This window comes from Carettochelys insculpta, chromosome 6, assembly GCF_033958435.1.
Source record: "Carettochelys insculpta isolate YL-2023 chromosome 6, ASM3395843v1, whole genome shotgun sequence".
Taxonomy (NCBI): domain Eukaryota; kingdom Metazoa; phylum Chordata; order Testudines; family Carettochelyidae; genus Carettochelys; species Carettochelys insculpta.
This window is the reverse complement of record NC_134142.1, coordinates 112,631,097-112,656,002: the sequence shown is the minus strand read 5'-3', so window position 1 is coordinate 112,656,002 and position 24,906 is coordinate 112,631,097. Positions and strand designations below refer to the sequence as shown.

General features: G+C 39.5%; 1 protein-coding gene across 4 annotated transcripts in view; it reads right to left on the bottom strand.

Annotated features, from left to right (window-relative positions):
- Positions 1-1,321: 1,321 nt before the first annotated feature.
- The window catches only part of CHID1 (chitinase domain containing 1), a 241,715-nt gene continuing 218,130 nt past the window's right edge, over positions 1,322-24,906 (bottom strand). For all 4 annotated transcript variants that reach the window (XM_074995994.1, XM_074995996.1, XM_074995993.1 and 1 more), the window contains 3 exons: positions 6,999-7,079; positions 3,546-3,588; positions 1,322-1,484 (listed from right to left, as the gene is read on the bottom strand). In XM_074995994.1, coding sequence (XP_074852095.1) covers positions 1,386-1,484; positions 3,546-3,588; positions 6,999-7,079 — 223 coding nt within the window. In that variant the 3' untranslated portion in view covers positions 1,322-1,385. The remainder of the gene's footprint in view (positions 1,485-3,545; positions 3,589-6,998; positions 7,080-24,906) is intronic.

Genomic DNA, 24,906 nt, shown 5'->3' with positions numbered 1-24,906 from the left:
GAGAGGCCAAAACTAAAATCAGCGAGGGGAAAATCAATAGAGTTTTAATCAATGGTGGATTACAGTGGGATTTATTTGCTTGAAACCAGCAGGAGGAGGTAAATCCCCCACTGAGATTAATTACTAGCAAGAGAGGTAAGGAGGTACTAGCACAGTTATCTTAGCAAGGGCTATGAGAAGCAAGAAGAACATCAGTGAATCCAGAGGGCTACTACTTACAACTCTACAGGTGATCAATATTCCCCTTTCATACTCCCAGCACTCCCCTTTTAGCTTCCTACAAGGCATTTCATTTTAGTGTATAGTCTCTTAAATACATAAGACTTGTGAAACTAGTAAGCATGAATCAATATCTTGGAAAGACTTGGGAAGAGACGGGGGCAGGAGTTTGTTTTTAAAAAATCAATTTTTATGCCTGTTAAGCTAAAAGTTAGGTGATCGAGTATAAGAGCAAAAGCAATCACAGGAAACTGACAGATCACTTTTTCAGGTGTCCCCAAAATAGGCTTCTCAACTAACAAGTTGGATTAACAATTCACAGCTTTATTTTGTAAGGGGTTGAACACCCACAGTACCCACTGAAGTCAATGGGAAACAGAGGTGTTAAGTATCTTTGAATATCAGACTTTCAGTGTTTACCCATTTAATTTTATACATTCCTCAAATACATTTTAAAGCCTTTGATGCTGGAAGTTAGGATTTCCTCAAATTAAGCATGACTACAAAATACAATACGATGAAATGATCCATGAAGGTGGTTAAGAATAAGCCAGAAATAAGATTACTCCTATGGTCAAAAATGTGAAACTTTAGAACCATGGCTGGAATACGAAACTATCATAATTTTGCACTACTTAAGGATTTGCTAAAGAAAAAAAATCAAATGGAAGAAAGTAGTTAGTCAATGTTTATTTCTCCCAGCCTGGGAGAAATAAACTAAAGACCAATACCTGTTTACATACGAGATCCTGTAACAAAACCTGGGACATCACTCTTTCTATGCACAAACCAGACTGGTAGGACTATTCACTTGTTTCTTGATTACCAATACTAGATGAGACATCTGCATTTTAAATATGTGTGAAGCAGGATTAAACTGTCTGTGTTATCTCCTTCCAGGAAATAGTCCATGAAAACTATGAAAAGTCCAGGGAGGACTTGATGCTGTGTAAAGAAAAGGTTTGAGACACAAATTCTGCTTCTGTGTTGCAACTTGTACAGTAACTCAGAACAGGTTCTTTATTGGAAAAAAATGCAAATTCCAGACAGATTTCATATAAATTACAAACAAAAATTTAGAAAATCATCTCCCCACAAATACCTCACTTAATTGAATGTGCAGTCTCTGTGATGCAAATGTAGTCTTCCCAATTAGTCTGCCATTTTTAAAGGAGATCATAAAAATAATCCAAGCCTTGTCCCAGTTCCCAGACGGCTATTCCAGTCCCCAATTCCTTTGCAAGTTCTAACCGCAACTGGATGGACTATGAAAAGGATACAGAAGGCAATCAGGTTTTGCTCAATACAATCCTTTGGAACTGTATGCTGCCATCTTTTGTAGCAAAAGACACAATGCCTAATGAGATTTTTAATTTAAGATTTTTTTTTTCTTAGAACCAGATACTGTGTTTGCAGGCTATGGTTTCAAGTATTCAGCGGTCAGACCATAGCCGGTTTAGTCCCACCAGTAAAGGCATTTATTAGTGCGTCAACCTAGCATATGATGATTATCTGAATACAGGAAACAGCTATGAAATAGACAGTATTCTGAATTACATGATCTGATGTTTTTATGTGGGCTATCCCCTACATGACACACTGCATTGTGCACCTAGAAAACTTTGTCACCAGAAATTTCAACTCGTCTAGAAGTTTCACAAGTTAAAGTGAAGCAAGACTTTACCACTGAAGTCAAGTAACACAATTTGTCAAGTAGCAAATATTGTTATAGAATGTAATTAATTATCCAAGCACATTGTTTTCATCTTTCAGTGTGAAATGATACAGAGAAAATTACATCTTAAAAGCACACTGATAGGTCAGTATTTAAGAAAATAAAAACAAAACAAAAGCAACCCCCCAAACCTCCCCTCAAACCTAAACCAATAAAAAAACAGATTCCTTATTTCTGTTATAACTACAACTTTAAAGTTATTAAAAGTGAAAGAATTTCAGCAATTTTTTATTTAGCTTTTCTCTCAGCCTGGACAATAAAAATGGCACTTTCCTAGCTCACTTTCAGATTCTCTTGCACTAGTGAAGTACTACAGAGTTTGAAGTGCAAACTCTATAAGGAAGTTTCTCATAGGAATTGAAAAAACTCATGAATATATCTGTCTGTTTTGGGATTTGTGGTCTTATTTACCTAATCTGAATAAGTTCAAATAATAAAACACAATGAAAATGAAGAAACTAGAATGCAAGGGGGAGACTAAATGAGAATTCTGTGTCACTAGCCAATTTAATTGCTCTCATATGACCGATTTTTCAACTTTGCCTTCAGTGTAGACATTTCTTTAAACCTTTCAGTCTAGCCTGTGAAGAACGGAATGAAAATTCTATTCACATCTGTGTAGATAAACCAATTGCTTCAGTGCAGCATCTACTCTTCAGAGATGAAAGAATATTCAAAAGGGAATTCTAAATAAATAAATAAATAAATAAATAAAGGAATTTTGTTCACAGCCCAAATGGATTCTGCTACAAATGTGATTTAAAAAAAAATCATTCTGCATGACCAAAGAGAATGTAGCAAGACTGATTTCAATGTAATCAGTTTTTGCTAAGGTGCCTCCATACTGGATTTTACAGCCCAGCCCCACAGGGCTCCACCAGCAGTAGCAAGAAAACCATTTCACTCAGTGATCAACACTTCTGCCCCCTGTCTACATTAGGGCTGGCACCAGTGCTCGGCCAATGGTGCGAAAGGTGCTCCGGATGCTGAAGCTGAAAGGAACTTTCCTCTTCCATTTACACCATGTGGGCTTTGGCGGGATTAAAAATTGTTTAGCCATTTACAGTCTAAAACTCTTTTTTAAGCTTAATACACTGTCATTATAAGCTCATTTTCTACTCCAGCTGAGACTGAGTCCTGTTGCTAGGGTTGTCCACCTACAATCTTTGTACACTGCAAACTGCGGTGTAAATCTATGGTGCACTATCCTGCTACATGCACTAATTGGTGTTGTGTGGTGACTGACACTATGCACAAAAAGTTCCCTAGGGCATTCTGACTTACATTTCTCTCCATTTAAAACAGCAGTGGGTCGTGAAGCACCCCAGGGTACTCTGAGTGCATTGTAGCAGGGGCTACATAGTGATCCAGTATGATCAATGCTAGAGGACTATACGTTTAAACTCAGCTTACCGGGCACTAATGCTCCATAAGGAGCAGTTCTAAGTTGATGTGGGAGAATCTAGTGACAGGGTGACCTATTGTACAAAAACAAAGGATTCCCTCAAAAATGGAAGAAGACAAAGCAGTATCCACCCATCTTGCATCTCTTTTTTCCTAACCCCCTTCTCATCTGAAGACACAGACATACCTTTAACGTTGGGTAGAAGACTACATGCTTCCCTCCTTTATTTCTGCAAGGCACAAAAAGAAAATAGTTACTCATCTTTCTGTTGACATTGGGGCATGTAGATTTTGAGAGGTTTGTCAGCTGTTAGAGGTTAAAGTCACTTTCATTTTTCCAGAAAAGAAGCAGCAAGTATTTGACAAACCTAAGCCATTACTGTGAATTCTATTGGTACTAAACATAGAAGAACACAGTATTATTGGCACTTAAGAGTTAATATGAAAATAGAAAGCCTAAGGAAGGCAGCTTTGTATAATGATTTGCAGAAGTAACCTTTGATTTTTTACTTGTTACACAGATGATCGTCGGGCTATGTGCACTGTTTAAAGATTTATTATTTGATATTTCAGCGTCTTTGCATGTAGGTTCATCTCTTCCTAGCAACAGAAGACATGCAATATATTCCCAGGTGACATATTTCACTTGTGAAGCATATATTCTGCTCTGGATCATATTAATATTCACCCTAGCTCAGTAAAGTGGAAGTGGGGCTGGGAAGGTGCTGATTCTTTCCCATAGCTTGGTTAAGCCTGTGCATGCAGAACGATCCTTACAGTTGTCAATCAGGCAGGTGGCAGAAAGTCAGGAGGATTAAGATTTTTCAGGCCCCATGTACTTTCTGATTGATTCTCTCTTCCAAAAAGCTGACAGATAAGAATACTCAAAAAACATGTTGCAAAGTTAGGTTATGCACTGTTCATCATACTTCCCTTTATCCGAGTTTTATTTGCCAGGGGCTACTCAGGAAGGGCTTTGTGCTGAGTTAAACAACACCACTGAGCCAATAATTCAAGTACAGGAGCTCAGCTTTGCCTTTTGAGAATAAGTCTCCTTCTTCTTTCACGTGCTAATACTAGCTCAAAGAAAGGACTTTTACTGAAAGTGAGGCAGCCCACCAGTGAGTTAGGGCTTGTCTATACAAACATTTAGAGGTATGATGGGGTGGTTAATATATCCCATGCCATAGCCTCCAGACTAACAGTTTGTTAAAGCATTTGGATTTAGTACTCTATGAAAGGGGACTAGCTCAAAAAGCATTAATGATCTGTTACTGCCCATCAACATGGTACACACAGCAGATCTGCACCCTAGCATCCTACCAGCACTCAGTCTTTGGCTAGACTTTGCACCAAGGCTATGCAAGCATGCATCCTTTTATTTCTTACAAGTCAGCAAACAAAGAAAAATGGAATTGCTTGACATGTGCTAAGGGATCTCAAAACAGCATTCTAAAACACTCTCAAAGTGAGATAATAAAACACAGGCCTTCTCTTACAGGGTTACAGAATAAATTACAAAACCAGTCATTTAACAGTTAAACATTACTCAGTCTCCTTTTCCGAAAAAGTACATAACAAATGGTGAAGATTATGTATTTTATTTGAGCAATGCAAATCTGTATATGTTATTAATTTATCTTATATCAACATTCCCAAAGTGCAATTTTATAAGACTCCTTAAATAAGTAAAAGAAATTTAATTCTCTAGTATGGTTGCGCACTGGAAGAGAGACTGGCACAGGATAAAGACAGTGGTGGAAGAGATGCTGAAGAATGGATTAAGTTCTCTTAAGGGATATATGTAGGGCTGCTGACTTTCTAATCACGCAAAAATGAACACCCTCTGCCCTGCCCTGCCCTGCCCTGCCCCACCCCTTCTTCAAGGCCCTACCCATGCCCTGCCTCTTCACCACAGCTGCACTTCTGCTGGCTCCATCACCCTCCTTCTGTTGCTTGCTCTTTCCCACCCTCATTCACTCTCACTGGGGGCTAGGGTGAAGGGGGCTGAAGATCCAACTCGGGGCACAGGGCTAAGGATAAGGGGTTTGGGATGCAGAAAAGGGGCTTTGGGCTGGGACCAAGGGGTCCTGAGTATGAGAGGCAGTGCAGACCCTGGGATGGGTCTATGGATGACGGGTTTGGGGCACAATAGGGGGCTCCAGTTTGGGCTGGGTGTTAGGGTATAGGACTCATGGCTCCAGACCAAGAGGAAGCTACATTTGGGGCAGGCCTAGCACATGAAGCCTCCAAAGTCCTAGGCCACTCTAGCATGTAGGAGCCACAGAGACCTGCCTGCTACTTCTGAGAGCAGCATGGAGCCAGGTGGGCAAGCTACCTTATCTTCAGAGTCCCATTGTGCTGCTGACCAAACTCAGACCAGCTCGGTTGCTGGTGTCAACAGAAGCTGCCAAGGTTCATTTCCTATTGGTATTCCCACTGAAAATAAGATACACCCGGCAACCTTACAGATATATGCAACCAGAAACCAAGCAAGGAAATATACAAGGGAAACAATAGCTGGGAGCTGAATTAGTTGGTGAATTTCAACATTTAAGTCAGCTTTTCCTTGAGCAGCTGATTTGAATTATGGCAAATGTGGGAAATAATTTCTTGCAGCTATATGCAAATTTGAAAAGTAGCCTAAGTCTAAGAATGTGAGTTAATGTGGCAACCCAGGTGATTTATCTAAACAAATGTGAAATGTGACAGGGCCACATTTCAAAAAAGGGAATATTGTGGGAAAAATCTATGTTTTGCTGTAAAATTATGATGCTTTTTTAATGGAAGGACAATGCATCACAAAATTTACTTCATCCATACGTTAGAAAACATACCCAATAGAATATTATAAAAAGTAATGACATCTTAGTTATAGGGTCTTTGCAGAAAGAAAGGATACTCTCACAACTCATTGTTTATTATAAGGTTAATGAAATGAAATTTAGGAAGATTTTGCTCTTACCCCTTTTATCTATTAAAATGAGATTTTCTTATAGTCTCAAGACTTTTTTATGATGAGAAAGCACTTATTTGTTATCTCCAAATGTGTTATTTTTTACCACTTGATAACTTTTTTTTAAAAGGTAAGCATCTTGGTATTTTTAGTCTTTCCATATACAAGTCTTTTTATATCTCCTAATATTTATTTCTTTTCCAGTCCATTTCTTCTACATCTGAATCTGCTGTTTGACAGATCTTAACTCTAAAGCTGAATCTGCCAGGCACTGTTATTCCTAAAGGTGTTACTCAGATATTTTTTTAATGGGGTTTGGGGAAGGGGTTGTGTCAGAATTATGGCAAACCACACACCAGCTCTGATTTGTCTCTCCGACCAAAATGTCTTACTGAGGCTAGAGAGATAATTTAGGTGCACACAAAATACTTCTGAAGATCTTACCCACCCGACTTAGATACTTAAGTCTGTTTTAGTAATGTTTGTTACTTCAGTCACCTTCCCTTGCTTATTTCTGTCTCCTGAAATCCTGTTTTATGATCCTATTCACTGCTGAAATAGCTAAGAAACTGCAGCCCACAGTATGCTGAATTCATTCACATAGCATAGAAGTAGTATTTCAGTGTTTATGGAACTCAGGCTCAAGAATATTTACTAAACAGCAAATAAATGACTGCAACTCACTTTTTGTATTCCAAATAGTGTTCAGCTATCTGTTCATCCCAAGCAATTTTTGGTTTGTTTTCCTTCAGGGTTTCAATGTACCTATAAATGAAAATTACAGACATAAAATAGTTTTATAATTATTCTAGAGAAAAATTTTAACCCTAAAAAAAACATTAAGTTATTTATTCACCCAAGTGGCATATACCTTGGGCAGGTTGAATAGTGGTTAATAGTTTGCCAGGAACATCCTTCTGTCACCGGTCTAATATATCCTTTGCAAATCAATCTTCTTGAGTCCATTTAACCAGCTACACAGATAGCTAAATATGCAATTTTTTTAGCAAGTGGTGAATGACTCATATGTATTTAATTATTCAACTATTACAGCACTCCCACTCTGGTACTTGAGCACTCGAGAGCTGTTTTTAGGACGTGTATGTCTGGGATTTGAACCAAATTCTCCCCAGCTAGGGGACATACTTACCTACAGGCTATCAAGTCAGCAAAATGATTAATTATTTATGACAGCTGTTTGCTTCAGAATGCCATTTGGTAAAAGTGTAGGTTTCCAAATGGTATGCTAGGCTAGGTACTATGTTTCCTTTTAGTCCCAGACAACATTTTCTCCTTTTTCTTTATTTCAATTCATTTGTTTGGGTACCAATCTTCAGAGTAATGACCTACCAGTCACTAAGGTGCTACAGGACTGCTTGATATCTGTCTTCTCTCTGTTGGTGTCCTTCCAACTCAGGTAGAACCTAATCATGCCAAAATCTGAATGCAGAGTTCAAGTCAAACCTGCATCTTCAGGAATGACAGTTTATTCAGAAAGGAAGGACAATACAGCAGTTTGGAGACTAACCAGGTACTTTGAAAACCCACATTGAACCCTCTACTCTGCCACAGATATTCTTCCTTTGTGACCTGTGCAAATCATTCAGTCTCTCTGGGTGTGTCTACACTAGCTGGCTACTTTGAAGCAGCTGGCACAACGTCAAAATAGTATGCATCGCGTCTACATGTGCCGTGAGCTATTTCGATGTTGAAATCGACGTTAGGCGGCAAGACGTCGAAATCGCTATTACTATCCGAAGATGGGAATAGCGCCCTACTTCAACGTTCAACATTGAAATAGGGCGCGTGTAGACAATCCGTGTCCCGCTATGTTGAAATAGCAGGGTCCTCCATGGTGGCCATCAGCTGAGGGGTTGAGAGACACTCTGTCCAGCCCCTGTGGGGCTCTATGGTTGCCGCGTGCAGCAGCCCTTAGCCTAGGGCTTCTGGCTGCTGCTGCTACTGCAGCTGGGGGTCCATGCTGCGTGCACGGGGTATGCAACCGGTTGTCGGCTCTGTGGATCTCGTGCTATGCAGGGCGACTGTCTCTGGGAGGGGCCCTTTAAGGTTGCAGCTTGGGGCTTTGCTGGCCTCTTATTTCGACGGGGAGGGCTTGTGCGTGTGGACGCTCCGCATTTCCTTCCAGGGCAGCTCCTTCCAACATTCTCCATCGTTACTTCCACGTTGAACATCGATGGCACCAGCCCTGGAGGATGTGTAGACGATACACATCAAAGTAGCCTATTTTGATGTTCTTACATCGAAATAGGCTACTTCGACACAGTGTACTAGTGTAGACGCAGCCTCTGTGTCTCATTTCCCCATCTGTAAAACAGAGATATAGCCTTCCCTAGCTCACAGGGTGTTGTTGGGTAAATACATTAAAGACTGTAAGGCACTCAGATCCAGTATTATGATACTGGGAGCCAAAGATACATTTTTCCTCTTGCATGCCCTCCTGCCAACTTTCAGGATGGATTTTCTTTGTCCGTAAGACAGAACTTCACTTTTTAAATATACTAATTGACTGTGCATTGGAGCTATTATTAATTGTTAGTTCACCCCATTTCCAAGAGGCATTGTCTTCTTTCTACAATTACAGCTTTGAAACGAAAACCCCACTTGCCAGGGTGGACCGTGCAGATTAACTGGGTAGACAACAAGACAGTAGAAAGATGGTGTTCATAAAACCTACTTCTATCCTGGATTTCTGTTTCAGCAAGGCTGATTAAAACCACCTCTTCCATAACTCAGATCTCATGATAGCAGCAATTTCTCTGTTCATAAAAACATTTATTGGGAAGAATTGGACTTCAAATCTTTCTATTGTTAGACAGAAAGTTTCCATCACCCAAGATCAAGGTGTTATAACCGATTTCAATCAACCATTATTCCTTCTATCCTATCAAACTATACGTTTCAAAAAAGAAAATGGTATTTCTGAGGAGTTTGATAAAGATTCATTCTGTCCTTTCTTTAAATGTTATTCCAAATACAATTACTGTATTTGCTATCACACAGAATATGTCCATTTCTGCTGTGGTTTTGCTCAGTCATGCACTGGTACATAGACAGTTTATGATTCAAATGGCATTTTTACAAGAGAAAGGAGTTTAGTTTTATCTGCTGCATGTCATGGTGATGCTGCCTCGCAGTGCTTCACTACATAACTAAGAGTGTGCTAGTTTAGTAACTGTGTTGGTAAACATACCGTGGCAGGTATTATAAGGTCAGCAAGAGTTGATTTATGCACTAGTCCTGAACATTTAGTTTTAGACTGACAGGTAACACAGGACTAAGACTCTTGTTCTCTTTTTGGAAAGTGCCATAGACTCTTGAACTGCCCTTTGGAACATCCTCAAACATGGATAATAAGTTGATTCGCATATTTAAATTCAAGAATACCACTTAGCACCTTGGTCTATTCCAGAACTACAGCATCAATACTAATAACATAAGCTCTGGTGTCAGACCTGGGCTCATAAGGATGTGGCCCAGAGGTAAGTGCGACCAGCTAACCAATGCTGATATACATTTTTTCTTTTGTACATGTGATATTAGACTAACAAATTCTAATTTCTTTAATGAACATTCCTAGAGCATTAGAGAGTGAGAAACACTAATGAGTTTTAAAAAGAAAACCATAAATGTAGCATATAGTACCCTTCACAGCCATCAATATGTGTGATATATCTGTGGTTAATTATATAACCAATGCACTTAACCATAATTGTTTATTTACAGTTGCTTGTTAATGTCCTGCATTTACCACATACAATGCAGACCTGCACTGAATGCGTAGCCCAGGGCTTCTCTGGGATGTTCTTCACCACAGTATATACATATATATATATATATATATATATACACACACACATACAAGAGCTTAAAAAAAAAAAAAAAAAGAATTTACCTTCACAACAACAGTAAGGTAAGTGGTAGTATTATTCTCATTTTAAAAGGAGGGAGAGGCCAAAATTGCCAAACCTGCCCACTAGTTGTGGGTTCCCAACTTGAGAAAGCCAAGACCTGATCTTTTTCCCATTCTTTATCAAATACAATAAAATGTTCTGTTCAAAGCAAAGCTTTGGCTGCCTTCAGATGCCATTGTGAGTGCTCAGCATGTCCAGGTCACCAGTCACACCTCAGATGTCCCAAGCTAGTCATCCACACAATGAGATCCCCTATGAAAAGTTTGGTTTAAGTGACTCTGTAGCAGCAGTTAAAACTGTGACATGCAGGCGATGGTATAATTGCCCGTTTGTGACTGCCCTTATTCAGAGACCAACCCTTGTCTCCCTGCAGTCTCCGCCTGATCTGCTATTTCACTTATGCAACAAATGAGGCACAACTTTTTGTGGAGCAAAGGATCTTTTGTTTTTGTTCTGATTTTTTTGTTCTTAAACAGCCTCACTGACTATGAAACCTGATTTATCCCCAGAGCCCAGTCTACCCTCTACACAAAAAGAGGCAGGACTACCACAGAAAAATAAATGTGATCTGAAATTAAAGACCGTGCATGCATGGGAGGCAGCAAACCGAGCAGTTTTGGACAATCTGCAATCTATTATTTGCTGACTTGAACACTTGATTTTGTAACTTTAATATTAATAACCATTTTTTAATATATAGTTTTGTCAGTTACGCACAACTGAAAAAGCAAGATTTCATGACATGGAATCATACTGATCCGATATACAACAGCAGCCACATTGGACCCTCAGATCCACAGCATATACCTCTCTACCACTTAAGCTGAGTAACTGGTAGAGGGTAATAGCTTGTTACTGCTACTCGTGTTCTATTTTTTTTCCATTCCAATTTTGTTATATGCACCAAGGCTTGCAGATGTGCATCACCAGCAGAAACATATGCTGCCGGCTCTGCGAATCAGCTGGGCAGTGCTTGAATGTCTCACAGGTGGCTGCCCAAGTTGTCAGCTTACAGTGAATGCAGACCACTACCTAGACCTGCCACTAGAAGGAGAAAGAAAATTTGCCAGTAGGTTTCTCATCTGCTTTCGAACGAACAGCAGAAGGAGGGAATTCAGAATCCAGGATTCTGCTCCAAGTTCTGGAGGACAGTGTTATCTACTGGTTAGAAACATACATGCAAATCCCTTAGCATGCCACAGCCTGCACCCTTCTATCCCTGTCCCACCTGTTCCTTTCCCACCTCTACCTCTGGCCTGTCCTATTTTTGTTCCTATATCCTCAGCCTGCTCCCCTTTTGCTATCCCATCGAAACAGTTTGAGTTACAGTGCCTAGCACCAGAGCATCTCTTGAAGCCACAGGAAACTTACAAAGTTTCATTCAGCTGCGGCAATCCTGATCTAAATTATGCTCAGCTCAGACTGAGCTGTCAGAGCTTGGAGGCCAGCCTCTAACAAACCTCTGCTGAACATGTGCAAATGAAAACTGTCTGTGGATTTTCATGGAGACAGCGAAAGGAATCTGACCCCTTCACGAGCACCTTGCAAATTTCAAATGCTTACTCCAATGCATAGAGCTGCTAAAGTGTCCTCTCAGCTAAACAGCTATTTAACCTTAGCAAACCTGTGCATTTTTCCCCAAGCCTCATTCTCTGAAGTGACTGAACTGTTAAAAGATCAGGCTAAGCAGGCGGCTGGAATGGAAAATTTCAGCCCAAGCTGTTAAAAGTTTTACAAAGTTACAAACTACTTTAAACTACATTCGTATAATGGAAAGTTGGGCAACTTTAATGACAAGTGTCCCCACCAGCTTCACCTACAAGATGAGAGATACAAAATGCACAGTGAACTATCTATAAATTACTGTCAGGCATATGCCAAAAAAGAGGTAGTCACACAGTGCAGTGCAGACACCATCTATTATTCTTACATGCCTTTGACATTGCTCAGTTACAGAGCCTTATGGCAGGGTCATGTTGAAATATTGTTCCCTCATCATTCCTTTCTATGCAATAAATGAGAAGCCAAAGGCTTACCCCTGACTGAGCACCTTGAAGTCAGTCCTGTCAAAGCTGTGGACCTATGAACAATACCAATATGGCTAGGTCCACATACTAGTGTGCTTTGCAGCACATTTCAACAATCAGATAGAAGGTTCAAGGGAAAGATTCCCAGGATTTATAGCAGCTGCTGTGCACTTCTCGTGGTGTATGAAAAATAGCATGGCACTGAAATAACTTAGAAAAAAACCCTGGTGATGTATATCCCCCCGCAAAAGATATTTATCTTTAAGCACAATATTTTTAGTCTGGAATACAAATATATTACAATATTCTCGTACCATATATTTCAGTGAAGAACATACATGCAGAAAATACATAGCTTCATTTCATTTTGAAACCAAGGTTTTTATTTTACATTATTTGTTTAATTTTGTAATATTTCTAGTACTTGCGTAACACTTCCAAAAGCACCTAAATACAGGCTCCCAAGTGCCTAGGTCGCTTTTAAAAAACGTTACTCCCTAGTTTTTCTACTTTCTCCTGCTCAATCTTTACAGAAATAAAAATTAACACTGAATATATTTTCCGTCTCTCTCCACTCTTCTTCTGAAGTCTTTGTGTACTGAGAATTATGAATGCATCAGGTCAAGAATCAGACCCTTTGCCATTTTTTTAAGTCACTATAACATAAGACAAGCAAATGCAAGAAAAACAAACGAAACAAAGGCAAAAACAAATGCAAAAAACCAACAAAAACAAATGATCCCCAACTAAGTTTGAAATATGCACACATACTTCATTAAGAGGACCCACATTTAGTATTGTATTTTAAACTGGCTGATATCTTACCATTTTACAAAACCTGGACATATCAGCGATCCTATTTGTTCGAATACATATGGCTCGCACCATGCCAGACAACTGCACCTATGTATGTTTCAACTTGTAACGATACGTTTTAGACTGCAATAATCCACACCAAATGTGCTGCCTCTTTATACCACATAATTAAGACAAATTTGTTGCAGTAGCTCTTTAAGCAAGTCAAAATGCATGAAATACCTTCCAAAGGATGTTCAATTCCATGCACATGACAACTTACACAGGACAATACTATTTATTTCATTAGTATCATATAGCGTACACTTGGATGATCACTCAAGAGAGACGTGTAATGTGGGAGAATAAGCGCATACCCATAATAGAAGAGCTTTCTCAGAGAGAGTTATCATGCCACTCCATGCTTTAAGAAATCCAATTTATGAATAGCAATAACTTGAAGATGCTTAATGCAAAACTGGTCATGTAACACATCAATTTTAAAGTAACAACCTGATAAATCCATATATCCTATTTTGTGCATGTATCATTCTTGTACATGAAGGTAGAAATGTGCATCTGGTTTTAATTCTAAATGGGGTAATGAGGGCTATTAGAGAGAATATAGGAATTTAATGGCTCAGTAATCAATCCAACAACATGTGAATGTAAGCCCAAACTGTGGATGGTTGTAGAAAGACATGTGACCATGCCACCTGGTACTGGCATCCATCTTGAATTTTGTGTTTTTCCATTGGATTGGGGAGATTGAACAAAGGCTTCCTGCCCTGGAAGAAAGTCTGTTTAAGGAATGGAATGCAATGCGGTCTCTGCCTTCTGCTGGCTTTTCAAACTGACTTGAGTACTCTAAGAGGATACACATGAAGAAGCCTGAAAACAAATAACTCCAAAGAACGCCACAAAAAGCTGTAGACTCAGGCCAGAATAAAGATCAACTCTGGGAAAATCTTCTCTATCCAGACGATCGACCCTGTCATGGTCGATATTCTGGGGTTTGATTTTGCATGCCTTGCAGGGATGTGCAAAATCGAATGATCAGTTGTTGACAGTCGACCCTTATATTTTTCAATATTGCAAGGAGTAAGGGAAATCGATTGGAGAGTTTCTCCCATCAACCTCCCTGTGAGGGCAGACAGGTTAAGTCCATTGTAGATAAGTCAATTCCAGCTATGCAACTGCCGTAGCTGAAACTGCATACCTACAATTGACTTTAAGGTCTAGTGTAGACCTGGCCTCTGACTTCAAACCATTTTCCTGAGATAAGAACAACTGTTTAGAATAAAAACAACGAAGAGTCCCGTGGCATCTTAAAGACGAAGAGATTTACCTGGGCATAAGCTTTAGTGGGTAAAAAATAGGATATACAGACTCAGCAAGAATTTGAATGCAACAAGTATATTAGCAGATTAGAATGAGCTGGCATCGTTTATTTTAATTTAGCAACTTACTCTGATCTGTTTTCACTGGCAATCATGTAAATCCTGATCTTTATACTTAATGAAAACACTTCTGTTTATGAACAAGCACCATGTAAATAATTGTTACCTGGGGGGAGCAACCATGGTGTATCTCTCTCTTTCATTGATAAAGGGGGTGGACATCTTCACGAGCTTTTTCTATGTAAAAGTTTTACACAGGACAAGATGGATTTATTTGGGCCTTTGGCCCTTTTCGGGGGGGGGGGGGCGGCTTGGTTTTCAGGATGACATCAGCAGCCTTATAGTTGAGTCCTCCCAGAGCTGAATTAGTATTAGTATGTGTGTTGCTCTGCCGAAGGGCAGTAACCCTAACTCTGTGCCTTGGTTGGGAGAGACCAGTGTTTCTGACGTAGCAGGACAGGGTAGTGGGGAGGCCCAGAGGGCAGGAAGGTGGGCATCAGTGACTTGATCAACACACTTGGAGAAAACTCATCCAACCTGTCTCAAGAGTATTATATCATGGGCTGATATATCGTTCTATTTAATGCTGAATTTCATGTACACTGGGACTTCCTCCTTTCTTAATTGCTCATATCTTTCTCAAAACAATCCCTTTCTGTGTGAAAATATCAATGCTTGATGTCAGGATGGTGATGTTTTTTGTTGGTTCATTTTTTTTTTACATGCATAAAATAGATACTTTCATGAAGGAAAATGATACAGCCGTCCTAAATCATGTGCTGTGACACAAGGTGAGGAGAAGAGCTATGCAAAAAAAGGAAGGCAGTGGCTAGAAGGAATAATGACAAGTGTTTGATGACTGAACAACATGTGTGAAATTGTTGTCAAAGATGAGTCTTGCACCTGAGTCTTCCATTTTACTGTCACCACTATAATAACTGGCATCTCACATGGAAAGCCAAGAAACATGCCCAACAGTATGAAGAACTGAAATTGCAGAGATCACATAAAATACAGGGAACAACCTGAAGAAACTGCTCCCTACCAGGCAATCAAGTCCTACAATCAAAAGAAACTTTCACTTAACATACCCACAATAGCCCTGCTATAGCTGTGAATGCAAATATACGTGATCAGTTTCTTTCTTGCAATCACTTGCTTTTCAACATTTCATTTGAGTACAAGTTTCTGCAAAGGTGAAGTTTCTTCTCTGCAGATGCAAGAGCAGGCTACTCTCAGTACTTTGCCATGCTCCATTCCAGTTATAAAAACAAACAAAACAAAAACAAAACTTAAAGTACCTAAGTAATTACACTTAGTCTCAGAAGTTCCAAAATTTATTGAGGATCATGGTAAGAAAAGATGTGCAAAATTACTGAATATATTCATAGCTGTTAAACAAAATTAGCTCAGCAGTGTTGAGCAATTCACTAATCCCTCACAACACAAGCCCAACTGGTTCCCAACTTTCTGCTTGTAGGCAAAAACTTATAAGAGGAACACTAAATTACCATTAAGTACCCGTTAAAATCACTGATTGGTTCCTAGTGCTCCTAACTCAGGGAAGGAGTGGCAGCATATGGTGCTGCCTTTGAAAGTTAAGTGAATGTTGGTGGCGGGGGGAGGGTTGGAGAGGGTTAAAGGCTGGGGGCAGTTTGGGGCCATGAGTGGGAGGAAGGGTTAAAACCTGGTGGCGGCTCCAGTGGAGGAGGTGGTGGCTCATTCCTCTGGGCTGCAGCAGCAGTACCAGGGGAGCGGTGGGGTGTGTGGCAGGCCAGAGGGCTCAGGGACCGGGCTGGGGGGAGTGCTGGGAGCGGACTGGGCTGGGGGAGTGTTTGGAATGGGATGGGCTGGGGCTGCGGGTCTTCCCGCCCCCCAGCCAGGAACCCCATGTCTGGAGCGGAGCCAGCCGTGCGGGGGGTCTCCCTGCTCCATGGGCAGGGACCCCACGGCTGGCTCATATAAGTGGGCAAAGTTCACTCGTTTTGTGAACAAAGGTAGGTATGCATGTCCCTCATTTTAGCGAGTACTTGTAAGTAAAGTAAGTAAAGTACTTGTTAAATGAGGAATGAGTGTATATTTAACTGTAACACAAGAAAATAAAAGACACAAGAGAATTGGTTAAAAAAAGTGATACAAGAATTTTAAGCCCCCCTCACTTGACTCCTCCAAAATGCAACTGGCTTGTAAAACTGAAAGTGCAGAAGACTTGCAACCTATCAAACTTCAAATATTACTCTTTAAACATAGCATTTCAGAGCACCCCTCAAATCAGTCAAGAGCCCTGTCAAGAGCAAATCAGTCAAGAAATAAGAAACACTTGGGTGAATTTTTTTACACAAAAATCCAGCAAAGCCATGATTGTTGCATGCAATCATCTCCAGTTTCTCAACATTGAGCTTTCTATACTCAAATATGTCACTATTAGGAACCCTAGCCAAAAATTAAGAACTTCTAAAGATAGCAAAGCCATATCAGACTGTACCACTTTCTTATGCATTGTAAAATCTAGCATTTATTTCCCCAGTTTTTTTAAAGCTGGATATAAAACAAAGACAGAATATCCAATAAGAGAATGCCAAGCAACAAATACCTTGGGAAAAAAATGGCACAATAAAAAACTGCAAATGAAACAGTACTTCACTGCCATCCAATCAACTATCACTCAGAAGCTTATGGGTCCAGATTCTGAAGATGTTATTTATCTCAGATAGGAATATTCTTTGAGTGAGGTACTATTAAATCAATAGAACTGCTAGGGCTTGTCTACAGTTGCCCCCAACTTGGAAGGGAACATGGTAATCAGGGTGGTGGGAGATTACTAATGAAGTGCTGTGGTGAATATGCAGCACCTTGTTAGGTTAATTCTCCTCCATGGCAACTCTGAAGCATCAGCCTTTGCAGTGTGGGCATGCGTGTAGCTGCAGGCACTTTGAACTGCCCATGCTACTTCAACATGCCTTTACTCTTCAGAATCTAGCCCTACCCATATACAACAGTTTGCACAGAGGATTTCTACACAACACTCAGAGGCACACTTTTCATTCCTATGCATTGTTGCAGAAGGATTCACAAAACAGTGTGAAAAAATTCTATAAAGCGGCCTCTGCCTATATTAATAGTCTCGCTATTACTGCCTTCTTCTCCAATAGGTCAGTTTTTAACAAGCAATCATTCTTAAGATTACTGAGGTGAGGGGGTGTTCATTGTGAGCACGTGTTTGTTTTAGTAGCTTTATAGAATCATCTCATTGCTTCTCTCACAATACTTTGCCATTAACTTGACAGACAAGGCTTTTCAACATAGCTCTACCTACTGTCAATCTTTTCCCCGAGCTAGAGATGAAGGTGCTGAGTAAGTTATCCATAGCCATGATGCAGTATCTGAATATCTCACCAATACCCTACCAGAGATGCCAAACAACATTCCTTCCTACTACCCTACACTTAAAAAGCACTTTGTTTAGTGTTCTAAATATACACTAGAAGCACACATTTTAAGGCACATAAAATATTGCCAAGGAGGCAAGGTGTTTTCTCATTTTGTATTATGTTACATAGGTAAGGGCTGAGGTGAAGATTTTTCCAAAGAATCATATGATTTTGGATGCGCCATTGGAAGTTTCAGGATGGAGACCCAAAATGGAAGTATCCAAAGGTAGTGGATAATTGAGAATTTGGACCAGTATCTTGACCAAGGTGATATAGCCCATCAGCAGAGGCCTCAGGAATAGAGAGCAGGTTGGGGTAGGTTCCTCCCCCAACAATTGGGGTGCCATTTGGAATTGGTGCTACTGAGTTCTCCTGAACCACCAGCCTGGGTTCCCTGTACATTGTGGAGGTATACCTAGCTCATAGAGCTGGAAGGGATCTTGAGAGGTCATCAAGTCCAGGCACAGGCACTCAGAGCAGGACCTGTATCACCATCCATTACAAATTTTTTTTCCTTGGCCCCAGATGCCTAAATGACCCCCCTTAAGGGCTGAACTACACAACCCTGGGTTTACAAGGCCAATACTCAAACCACAGAGCTATTTCCCCGCCCTGCCCTGCCCCGCATACTGCTGTGATCAGTCTACCAGGTCCTCTCCCAGGCTTCAGTCTGCACTTTCACCAGCACACCTACAGATAGCGACACACCCAACTACAATGACATGCAGGTGCTCTCATGAGCTTTGTATGGGAAGGCTTCAGTTAACTTCCTATATCCTCAGTGCTCAGGCTCACACCACCTCTGGAATGTAAACCCAAATTTATACTGTCTTATACTGAACAGGAAACTGTGCAGCGTAAACTTATGAAATTTGCTTCCTCCCTCAATATGGAGAGGAAATATGCAACAGTTTTCTGCCCCAAGTTTTGACTTTCCCACATGCCTGTTTTAGAGAAAGCCAAAACACCTCCACCCTACCCCTTCAGTTCTATGTATCTGATTTGTCAGTTTTTATTTTATTTTTTTTGGACTCCTGTGTTACATACATAACTGTTGGTCTGTACTGGAAATGCTATATCTATAGATCTGAAGAAATAGGTCTACCTAATGAAAGCTCATCACCTAATACATTATTTTGTTAGTCTTCAAAGTGCTACATGACTGCTGTTTTGTTTTAGTGGAACATGGTTGTTATTTCAGCAGCTCAATCTTACTGATACAGATTTCTGATACAGATTTGCTCATTCGCTATTTTCCATTTTTCAAGTCACCTATGTGCTGCAACAAAATGTGAAACATGCTCTTTATCTACGGTGCAGATTATTTGTGATAATGACTGTTAATTAATGGATATTTTGTTATTGTCATCATTTGTGGTATCCCTACATGTAGTTTGCAACTAAGAATCTCTGCTCTTCTAACCACAACCTAATACTGAACTATTTTCTTCCACCTAATGCATCAGGCAATCTTTCTTTTGTATTTGCTCAGTTGACCATAATTTTTTCTCTCTAGCTTATCCAATCTAACACTTGACAGGTCACTATTTACAGTGGGTTTGGTTTTGACAGCTTGGGCCGCCTTAACAAAATAAGCCGTTACCTTTAAAAGCACAGTGTATGGTCTAGACAGCAATGCCTGTTGCAAGCAAAGAAGGCACCTTCCTGTCAGACAGTAGACAAGTTAATGGTAGGGTAATTTACTTCACCCATGGAAAGTAAGTATTCAGTGATTCCCACAAAACCAAGCAAGAACCCTACATGGTGAATTAAGAGCCTACATTTTTAAAATGTTTATGTTGGTGACTGAGCTAGACTCTAGGTCCTTTGCTGACAGAAAAAATGTAATCCACAAGCAGTGAATTTTTTTTGTTCTTGAATCAAGAAAGGTGTCGGCGCATATATATGAAGGAAATTTAGATTACTTTGCTACATCACTTTTCATGAGAATTAAACAAAATAAGAACTTTCTACTATATTCACTCAACATTCAAGGGATGATTCTGCTTTTCCCCTTAAGTTTTAAGTTGAAATCAACCATCAGAGACAGCAAAAAAGAACATAGGTAAAGCATTACAAAACAAATCATAAAACAACAAAAATCAATCTCAGGAAAATTTTCCCAGGTATTTCCTACTTTATAATTAAAATGCTTCCATTAGCAGTTATAATAGTCCTTTTTTGTTCATTAAGGCTACATCTACATTGCCCTTCCATTGGTAAAATTTTTTTTCAGTGTAAAACAAACAATACTCCCAACTGACAAAAGACTTAATGGTGAAAAGAGAAAATGTGGACAAGGTTTTGCGCATAGAAGTTACTCTTCAGCTGACAAAGCTGCCACCCCTTTTTGCAGGAGGTTCTCTTTTGTTGGAAGGAGAGGCCTCTCCTGGTGACAAAGAGCAGCCATACTGTGTACCTTACTACAGCACTCCTGTAGTGGCACAATTGTGCCCTGGTAAGATGGGCAGTGTAGGCATAGCTTAAGAAGAATTTGAGAAGACTTGTTTTAAAGCAGATTGTTTTCAGCACATCTACACTACAATATATGGAAAAGTTAATTAGTGGTTGTTTAGCAGCTCAAATTGTATGATGATTTTTCTTCAGATTTACAAAATCCACCACCAAACATATAAGGGACAGATAATATTAACAACGTAGAAATGAAAACAAACTAACAGCAATAAATTTCCCTAAAAATTACCTTTGTCCCGGTTACTAAATACTACTGCTACCTGGCATCGGTTAGACCACATGACTACCAAGAACACCAGCTATCAACAGATGCAGATACTATTGATACGTTGGTACTTTCTCCCTATTTGTTATAGGCACCTATCTCCATTACACAGTTCATTGCACCTCACCACAACTATCCCATAGTCAGGACTAGCTCAAATGATCACATCCATTTTGGAATCCCCATGCCAGAATTAATGCAAAGCCAGAACTAATCCCACAGGCAAAGCCCCTGCCAGCCTAGACAGCAATACTGCCACAAGCCTGCGGTCAGGAATACCCAGCTCAATACCAGTGTTTTCAACATAAAATATGTAGAGACTAGGAAAAGAAGATCAAAGATTAAATAATTGATGTCAAATAATAAATAATAAATATTACCTTCAAAATTAAACATTCATAATGCATAAGATACCCTTGTTACAAATACTAACTAGAGCAAAAGCAAAGTCAAAGAAATAAAATCTGAAATGATTAAATTTGCTTCAAAGTTTCTTCTGTAGTTAGTGCATAAATGTAGCTGAGCAGAACAGTCATTTCGTGCAAGACATAAGAAAGTACTGACAAAAGCTTAAAGATCAACTTGCAATATTATAAATGTTTGTTCTTTTGCCTCAGCAAAGTTCAGATTCAAGGAATTACAGTATATCAGGAAGGAGACACATGTTCTAATACTGAGTTTCTTCAACAAGATTTTTTATGATGAACACCTATGTACATTTTCTTAAAAACCACGAAAACCAAAAATATTCCAACAGCAACATACACAGCAAAAACAAGATGAAGTAATTTAATCAGGTATCATAGCAATGAAGAAGTAACATTGTATCTGGTTTTAACAACAGAAAATATATACCAGCAGTGGGATATCAAAAAAAGCGTCAGACGCTCACGGCTCACCTGCAAGTTGTTCACAGAAATGCTGGTCAGATTTCCTGCTCCTGTGAGTAGTGGGGAGCTGGAACCTGGCTCCCTGCCACTCAGAGAAGCCGGGAAACTGACCAGCGCTGCTGAACTGGTCAGTTTCTTGGCTCCCCTGAGTGGCAGGAGGCCCAGAGCCAACGGTCAGCACCTTGCCACTTAGAATCACATTAAACTGAGATTCACACAACTTGAGTGCACATATCTTGGGTTTCTACTGTATGACGAATACTGCAACATGCAGGTTTGCTGTGAGAATTAACCAGTTAATGGTTTAAGCTAGTAAAGTGCTTTGAAAGTAAAGTGCTAGTTTAAGGGTAAAACATGCTTAGAACATACTTAAATGATTTAGGAGCCTAAGAACCATTTTCAAAGTAACATGCACTTAGGAAATATTCCAGACAGGCCTGTTTTAAGGATCTGAATTCTTTTGAACTTCCTTTCATTTTTAAAAGCCATTGTACTTCTTATTTCCAAACCTGAGTCAAGGGGCGGAAACCTCCTCTAATGGCTGTACAGTCATTGTCCATGCTAACTCTTCTACTTAATTCTCACACTTCAATCTCTTGTGCTATCTCATTTTAAAATCTTAGCCACATTGTCTTTCGCTACTGCTACTAGCTCGTTCTGATATGATTGAAAATTAGTGCGGGAGTACAGTGTACTAGACACATTTGAGCCTAGGCTGACTCAGTAATTCTCCTCAGGGCCTCAGACATGCTGAACAGGAGGGGTGACAAAAAGCTAATATCTGTGTGATATCTCACATATCCCTAGGAGGAAAAGACTAATTGTCCCAAACCACCCTTTGAGACCTCACAGAAAATTCTGGCATAATTACTGAAGAACAACTTTGTTAATTTACAGACCACAGAAGTACCAATAAACCCATGATCAACTGCATCAAAAACATTTAAAAGATATAAGAAACAAAAGCCAAACACCTTTTCTCCATTCACAATTAAGACAGAAGCCATCACAAACAATTCAATTTCTCCAAAGACACTTAACTGTATTTTAGGAGAAAACAAAACAGTAATCATGTAGGACAGACCCACTTCTTCAGATCTAAAGAATTTCCAGTCCAGACCCAGATATATAATACAGAGGTCCAAAAAAAAAATCAGTAACAACTGACCAATCAAATACATGAACTTAAGGAGGGGGTTGAGGGTGGGGGATGTTAAGTGTATTGACTGAGATCATTACGAACATCAAAGGCAAGATACTTAACATCCCCCACTCCTCCCCTCCCCTCCTTCAGTTTATGTATTTGATTAGTCAGTTTTTATTGCAATTTTTTTTTGGACCTCTGTACTATATATCTGGATCTGAACTAGACATTCTATAGCTCTGAAGAAGTGGGTCTGTCCCACAAAAGCTCATCACCTAATAAATCCTTTTGTTAGTCTTTAAAGTGCTACGTGACTTCTGTTTTGTTTTGTTAGAATATAGACTAAAACAGCTACCTCTTGTTTGTATTTTGGGGGGCTAAGGAGTCAATAACGTGGCTAGAGTTGATATGACACTTCCCTATTCAAGACTGTCAGAGTGAACGATGATTTAAGGAAGTACCACATAAAAGCTACAAAGGCAGCAGACACCATCTCTGCCACTTCTGAAGCAGTCTACTCTCTCTACCAATAATGAATCAGTACTTTTATGATGGCCTTTATCAGTCATATAAAGATATGGATTCAACTCACAAAGCATCTCTTAAGACTTGCCAGAATTTCTAAGAAAGACAGGCTGAACACATGGATAGCTTGCATGGAGAACTGCAGGCTCTGTCTCATTTCCAGAATCGGACAAGTCAATCCAGATCAAAGCCATTTTCTGAAATGTAACTTGAAAACTTGAATGAGAAAATCAACTAAATGAATGACGGTAGCAGATATTTACAGAGCCGACAGATACTAAAGGGAAGACAAAGTAATATTTCCGCTCCTTCCCCAGGGCCGCAGCATAAGATTTTAAAAATCCTGTGTGCCGTGACCATATTCACTCTAGAACTTCTGTGACCAGAGCTCTAAGCTTCACCCATCATGAGTGCCTCTGTAAAATATGACCTAGGGAGGTAAAGTCAGTTCATAAGTTAGTAGAGGATTAAAAAAAAAGGTTACTATACAATCCTGCCATGCGTCGGAGTGATCTGATTTCTGAATAATCGTTCCTGAGCTCTGTATGGAATCTCAGGTTCTTTCAACCTCTTGAGAGGAGGACATTCAACAAGATCCATCTTGCCTCCATAAATATGGTAAGCTATGTCCTAAAACTGCAGGAAGTAATGGCCTGTCTATGATAAGGATATAGCTTTCACTTTCTCCACCTGCAATCTGATTCCAAATACTAGGTATTAAGGGTGACCAACTGTGAGAGTCAAGTCAAAAGCCATCCAAGACAATCTCATGGTCAACTCTGCAACAAAGAAACCCTGAAATACCGATCATATTTCCTGTCCTGGGATAATGCTGATATTTCACTGTATCTGAGCCCAAACAACTACAGTTTTCATCACTCCTATGCTAAAAAGGTAAGACGCAAACATTCAACAAGTTCCACTTCAACTAGTTAGGGTAAATATGCTTGCAAAGTAATACCAGCTTTCAACATTTCCTCACATGTGTGTGTACTTACTGGAAACACACCTCAGAATTTTGGTGAAGACCAAAAGAACTTTGTCTTGCTACTAAATCTGGCACTCATCAGATTTTCCCAATATTTTTTATTACAACAGACCAAGTCAGGTGCTATATGCAGGGTATGTATATAGTTAGTAGGACTAATTTGTTTGTTAAAATTTGCAGTTTTTTAACAAGAGAATGCCAGTCAAATGTACATAGGAGAAACTTCTGTACTACAGGTAGAAAAATCATCATACTTTGCAGCACCAGCATGGATTCACAAAGCAGAATCATACTTCAACAGAAGTTTACAAAACAGACTGCTTTTTCCCCAGCCTCACCCGTTAGCTCTTTTGGTTTAAAATTTACCTCAGATGTAATTCAGATCAAATATATGCAACATTATGAATGTTTATCCTAGTGTTTCAGCTAAATTCATGCAGATATTTCTTTAAAAAATCAGGTTTAAAGTCAATATTTATTTCATTTGGAAGGTTTTCAAAAATAATATTCCTATTTATACCAAAATAACAACCATCTAAAGCTCAAATTAAGATCAAATGACCACAACATTTTAATTTCTTTTCTGAACTGAGTAGTACTTTAAAATGTTTGCTTCAACACAAATGCAATCTTGCTCCTTTCAACTATGTATAATTATTTCATTATCTTTACTGAAACAACACTATCTTATTAACTCTAATTTGCTGTCTTGATCAAACA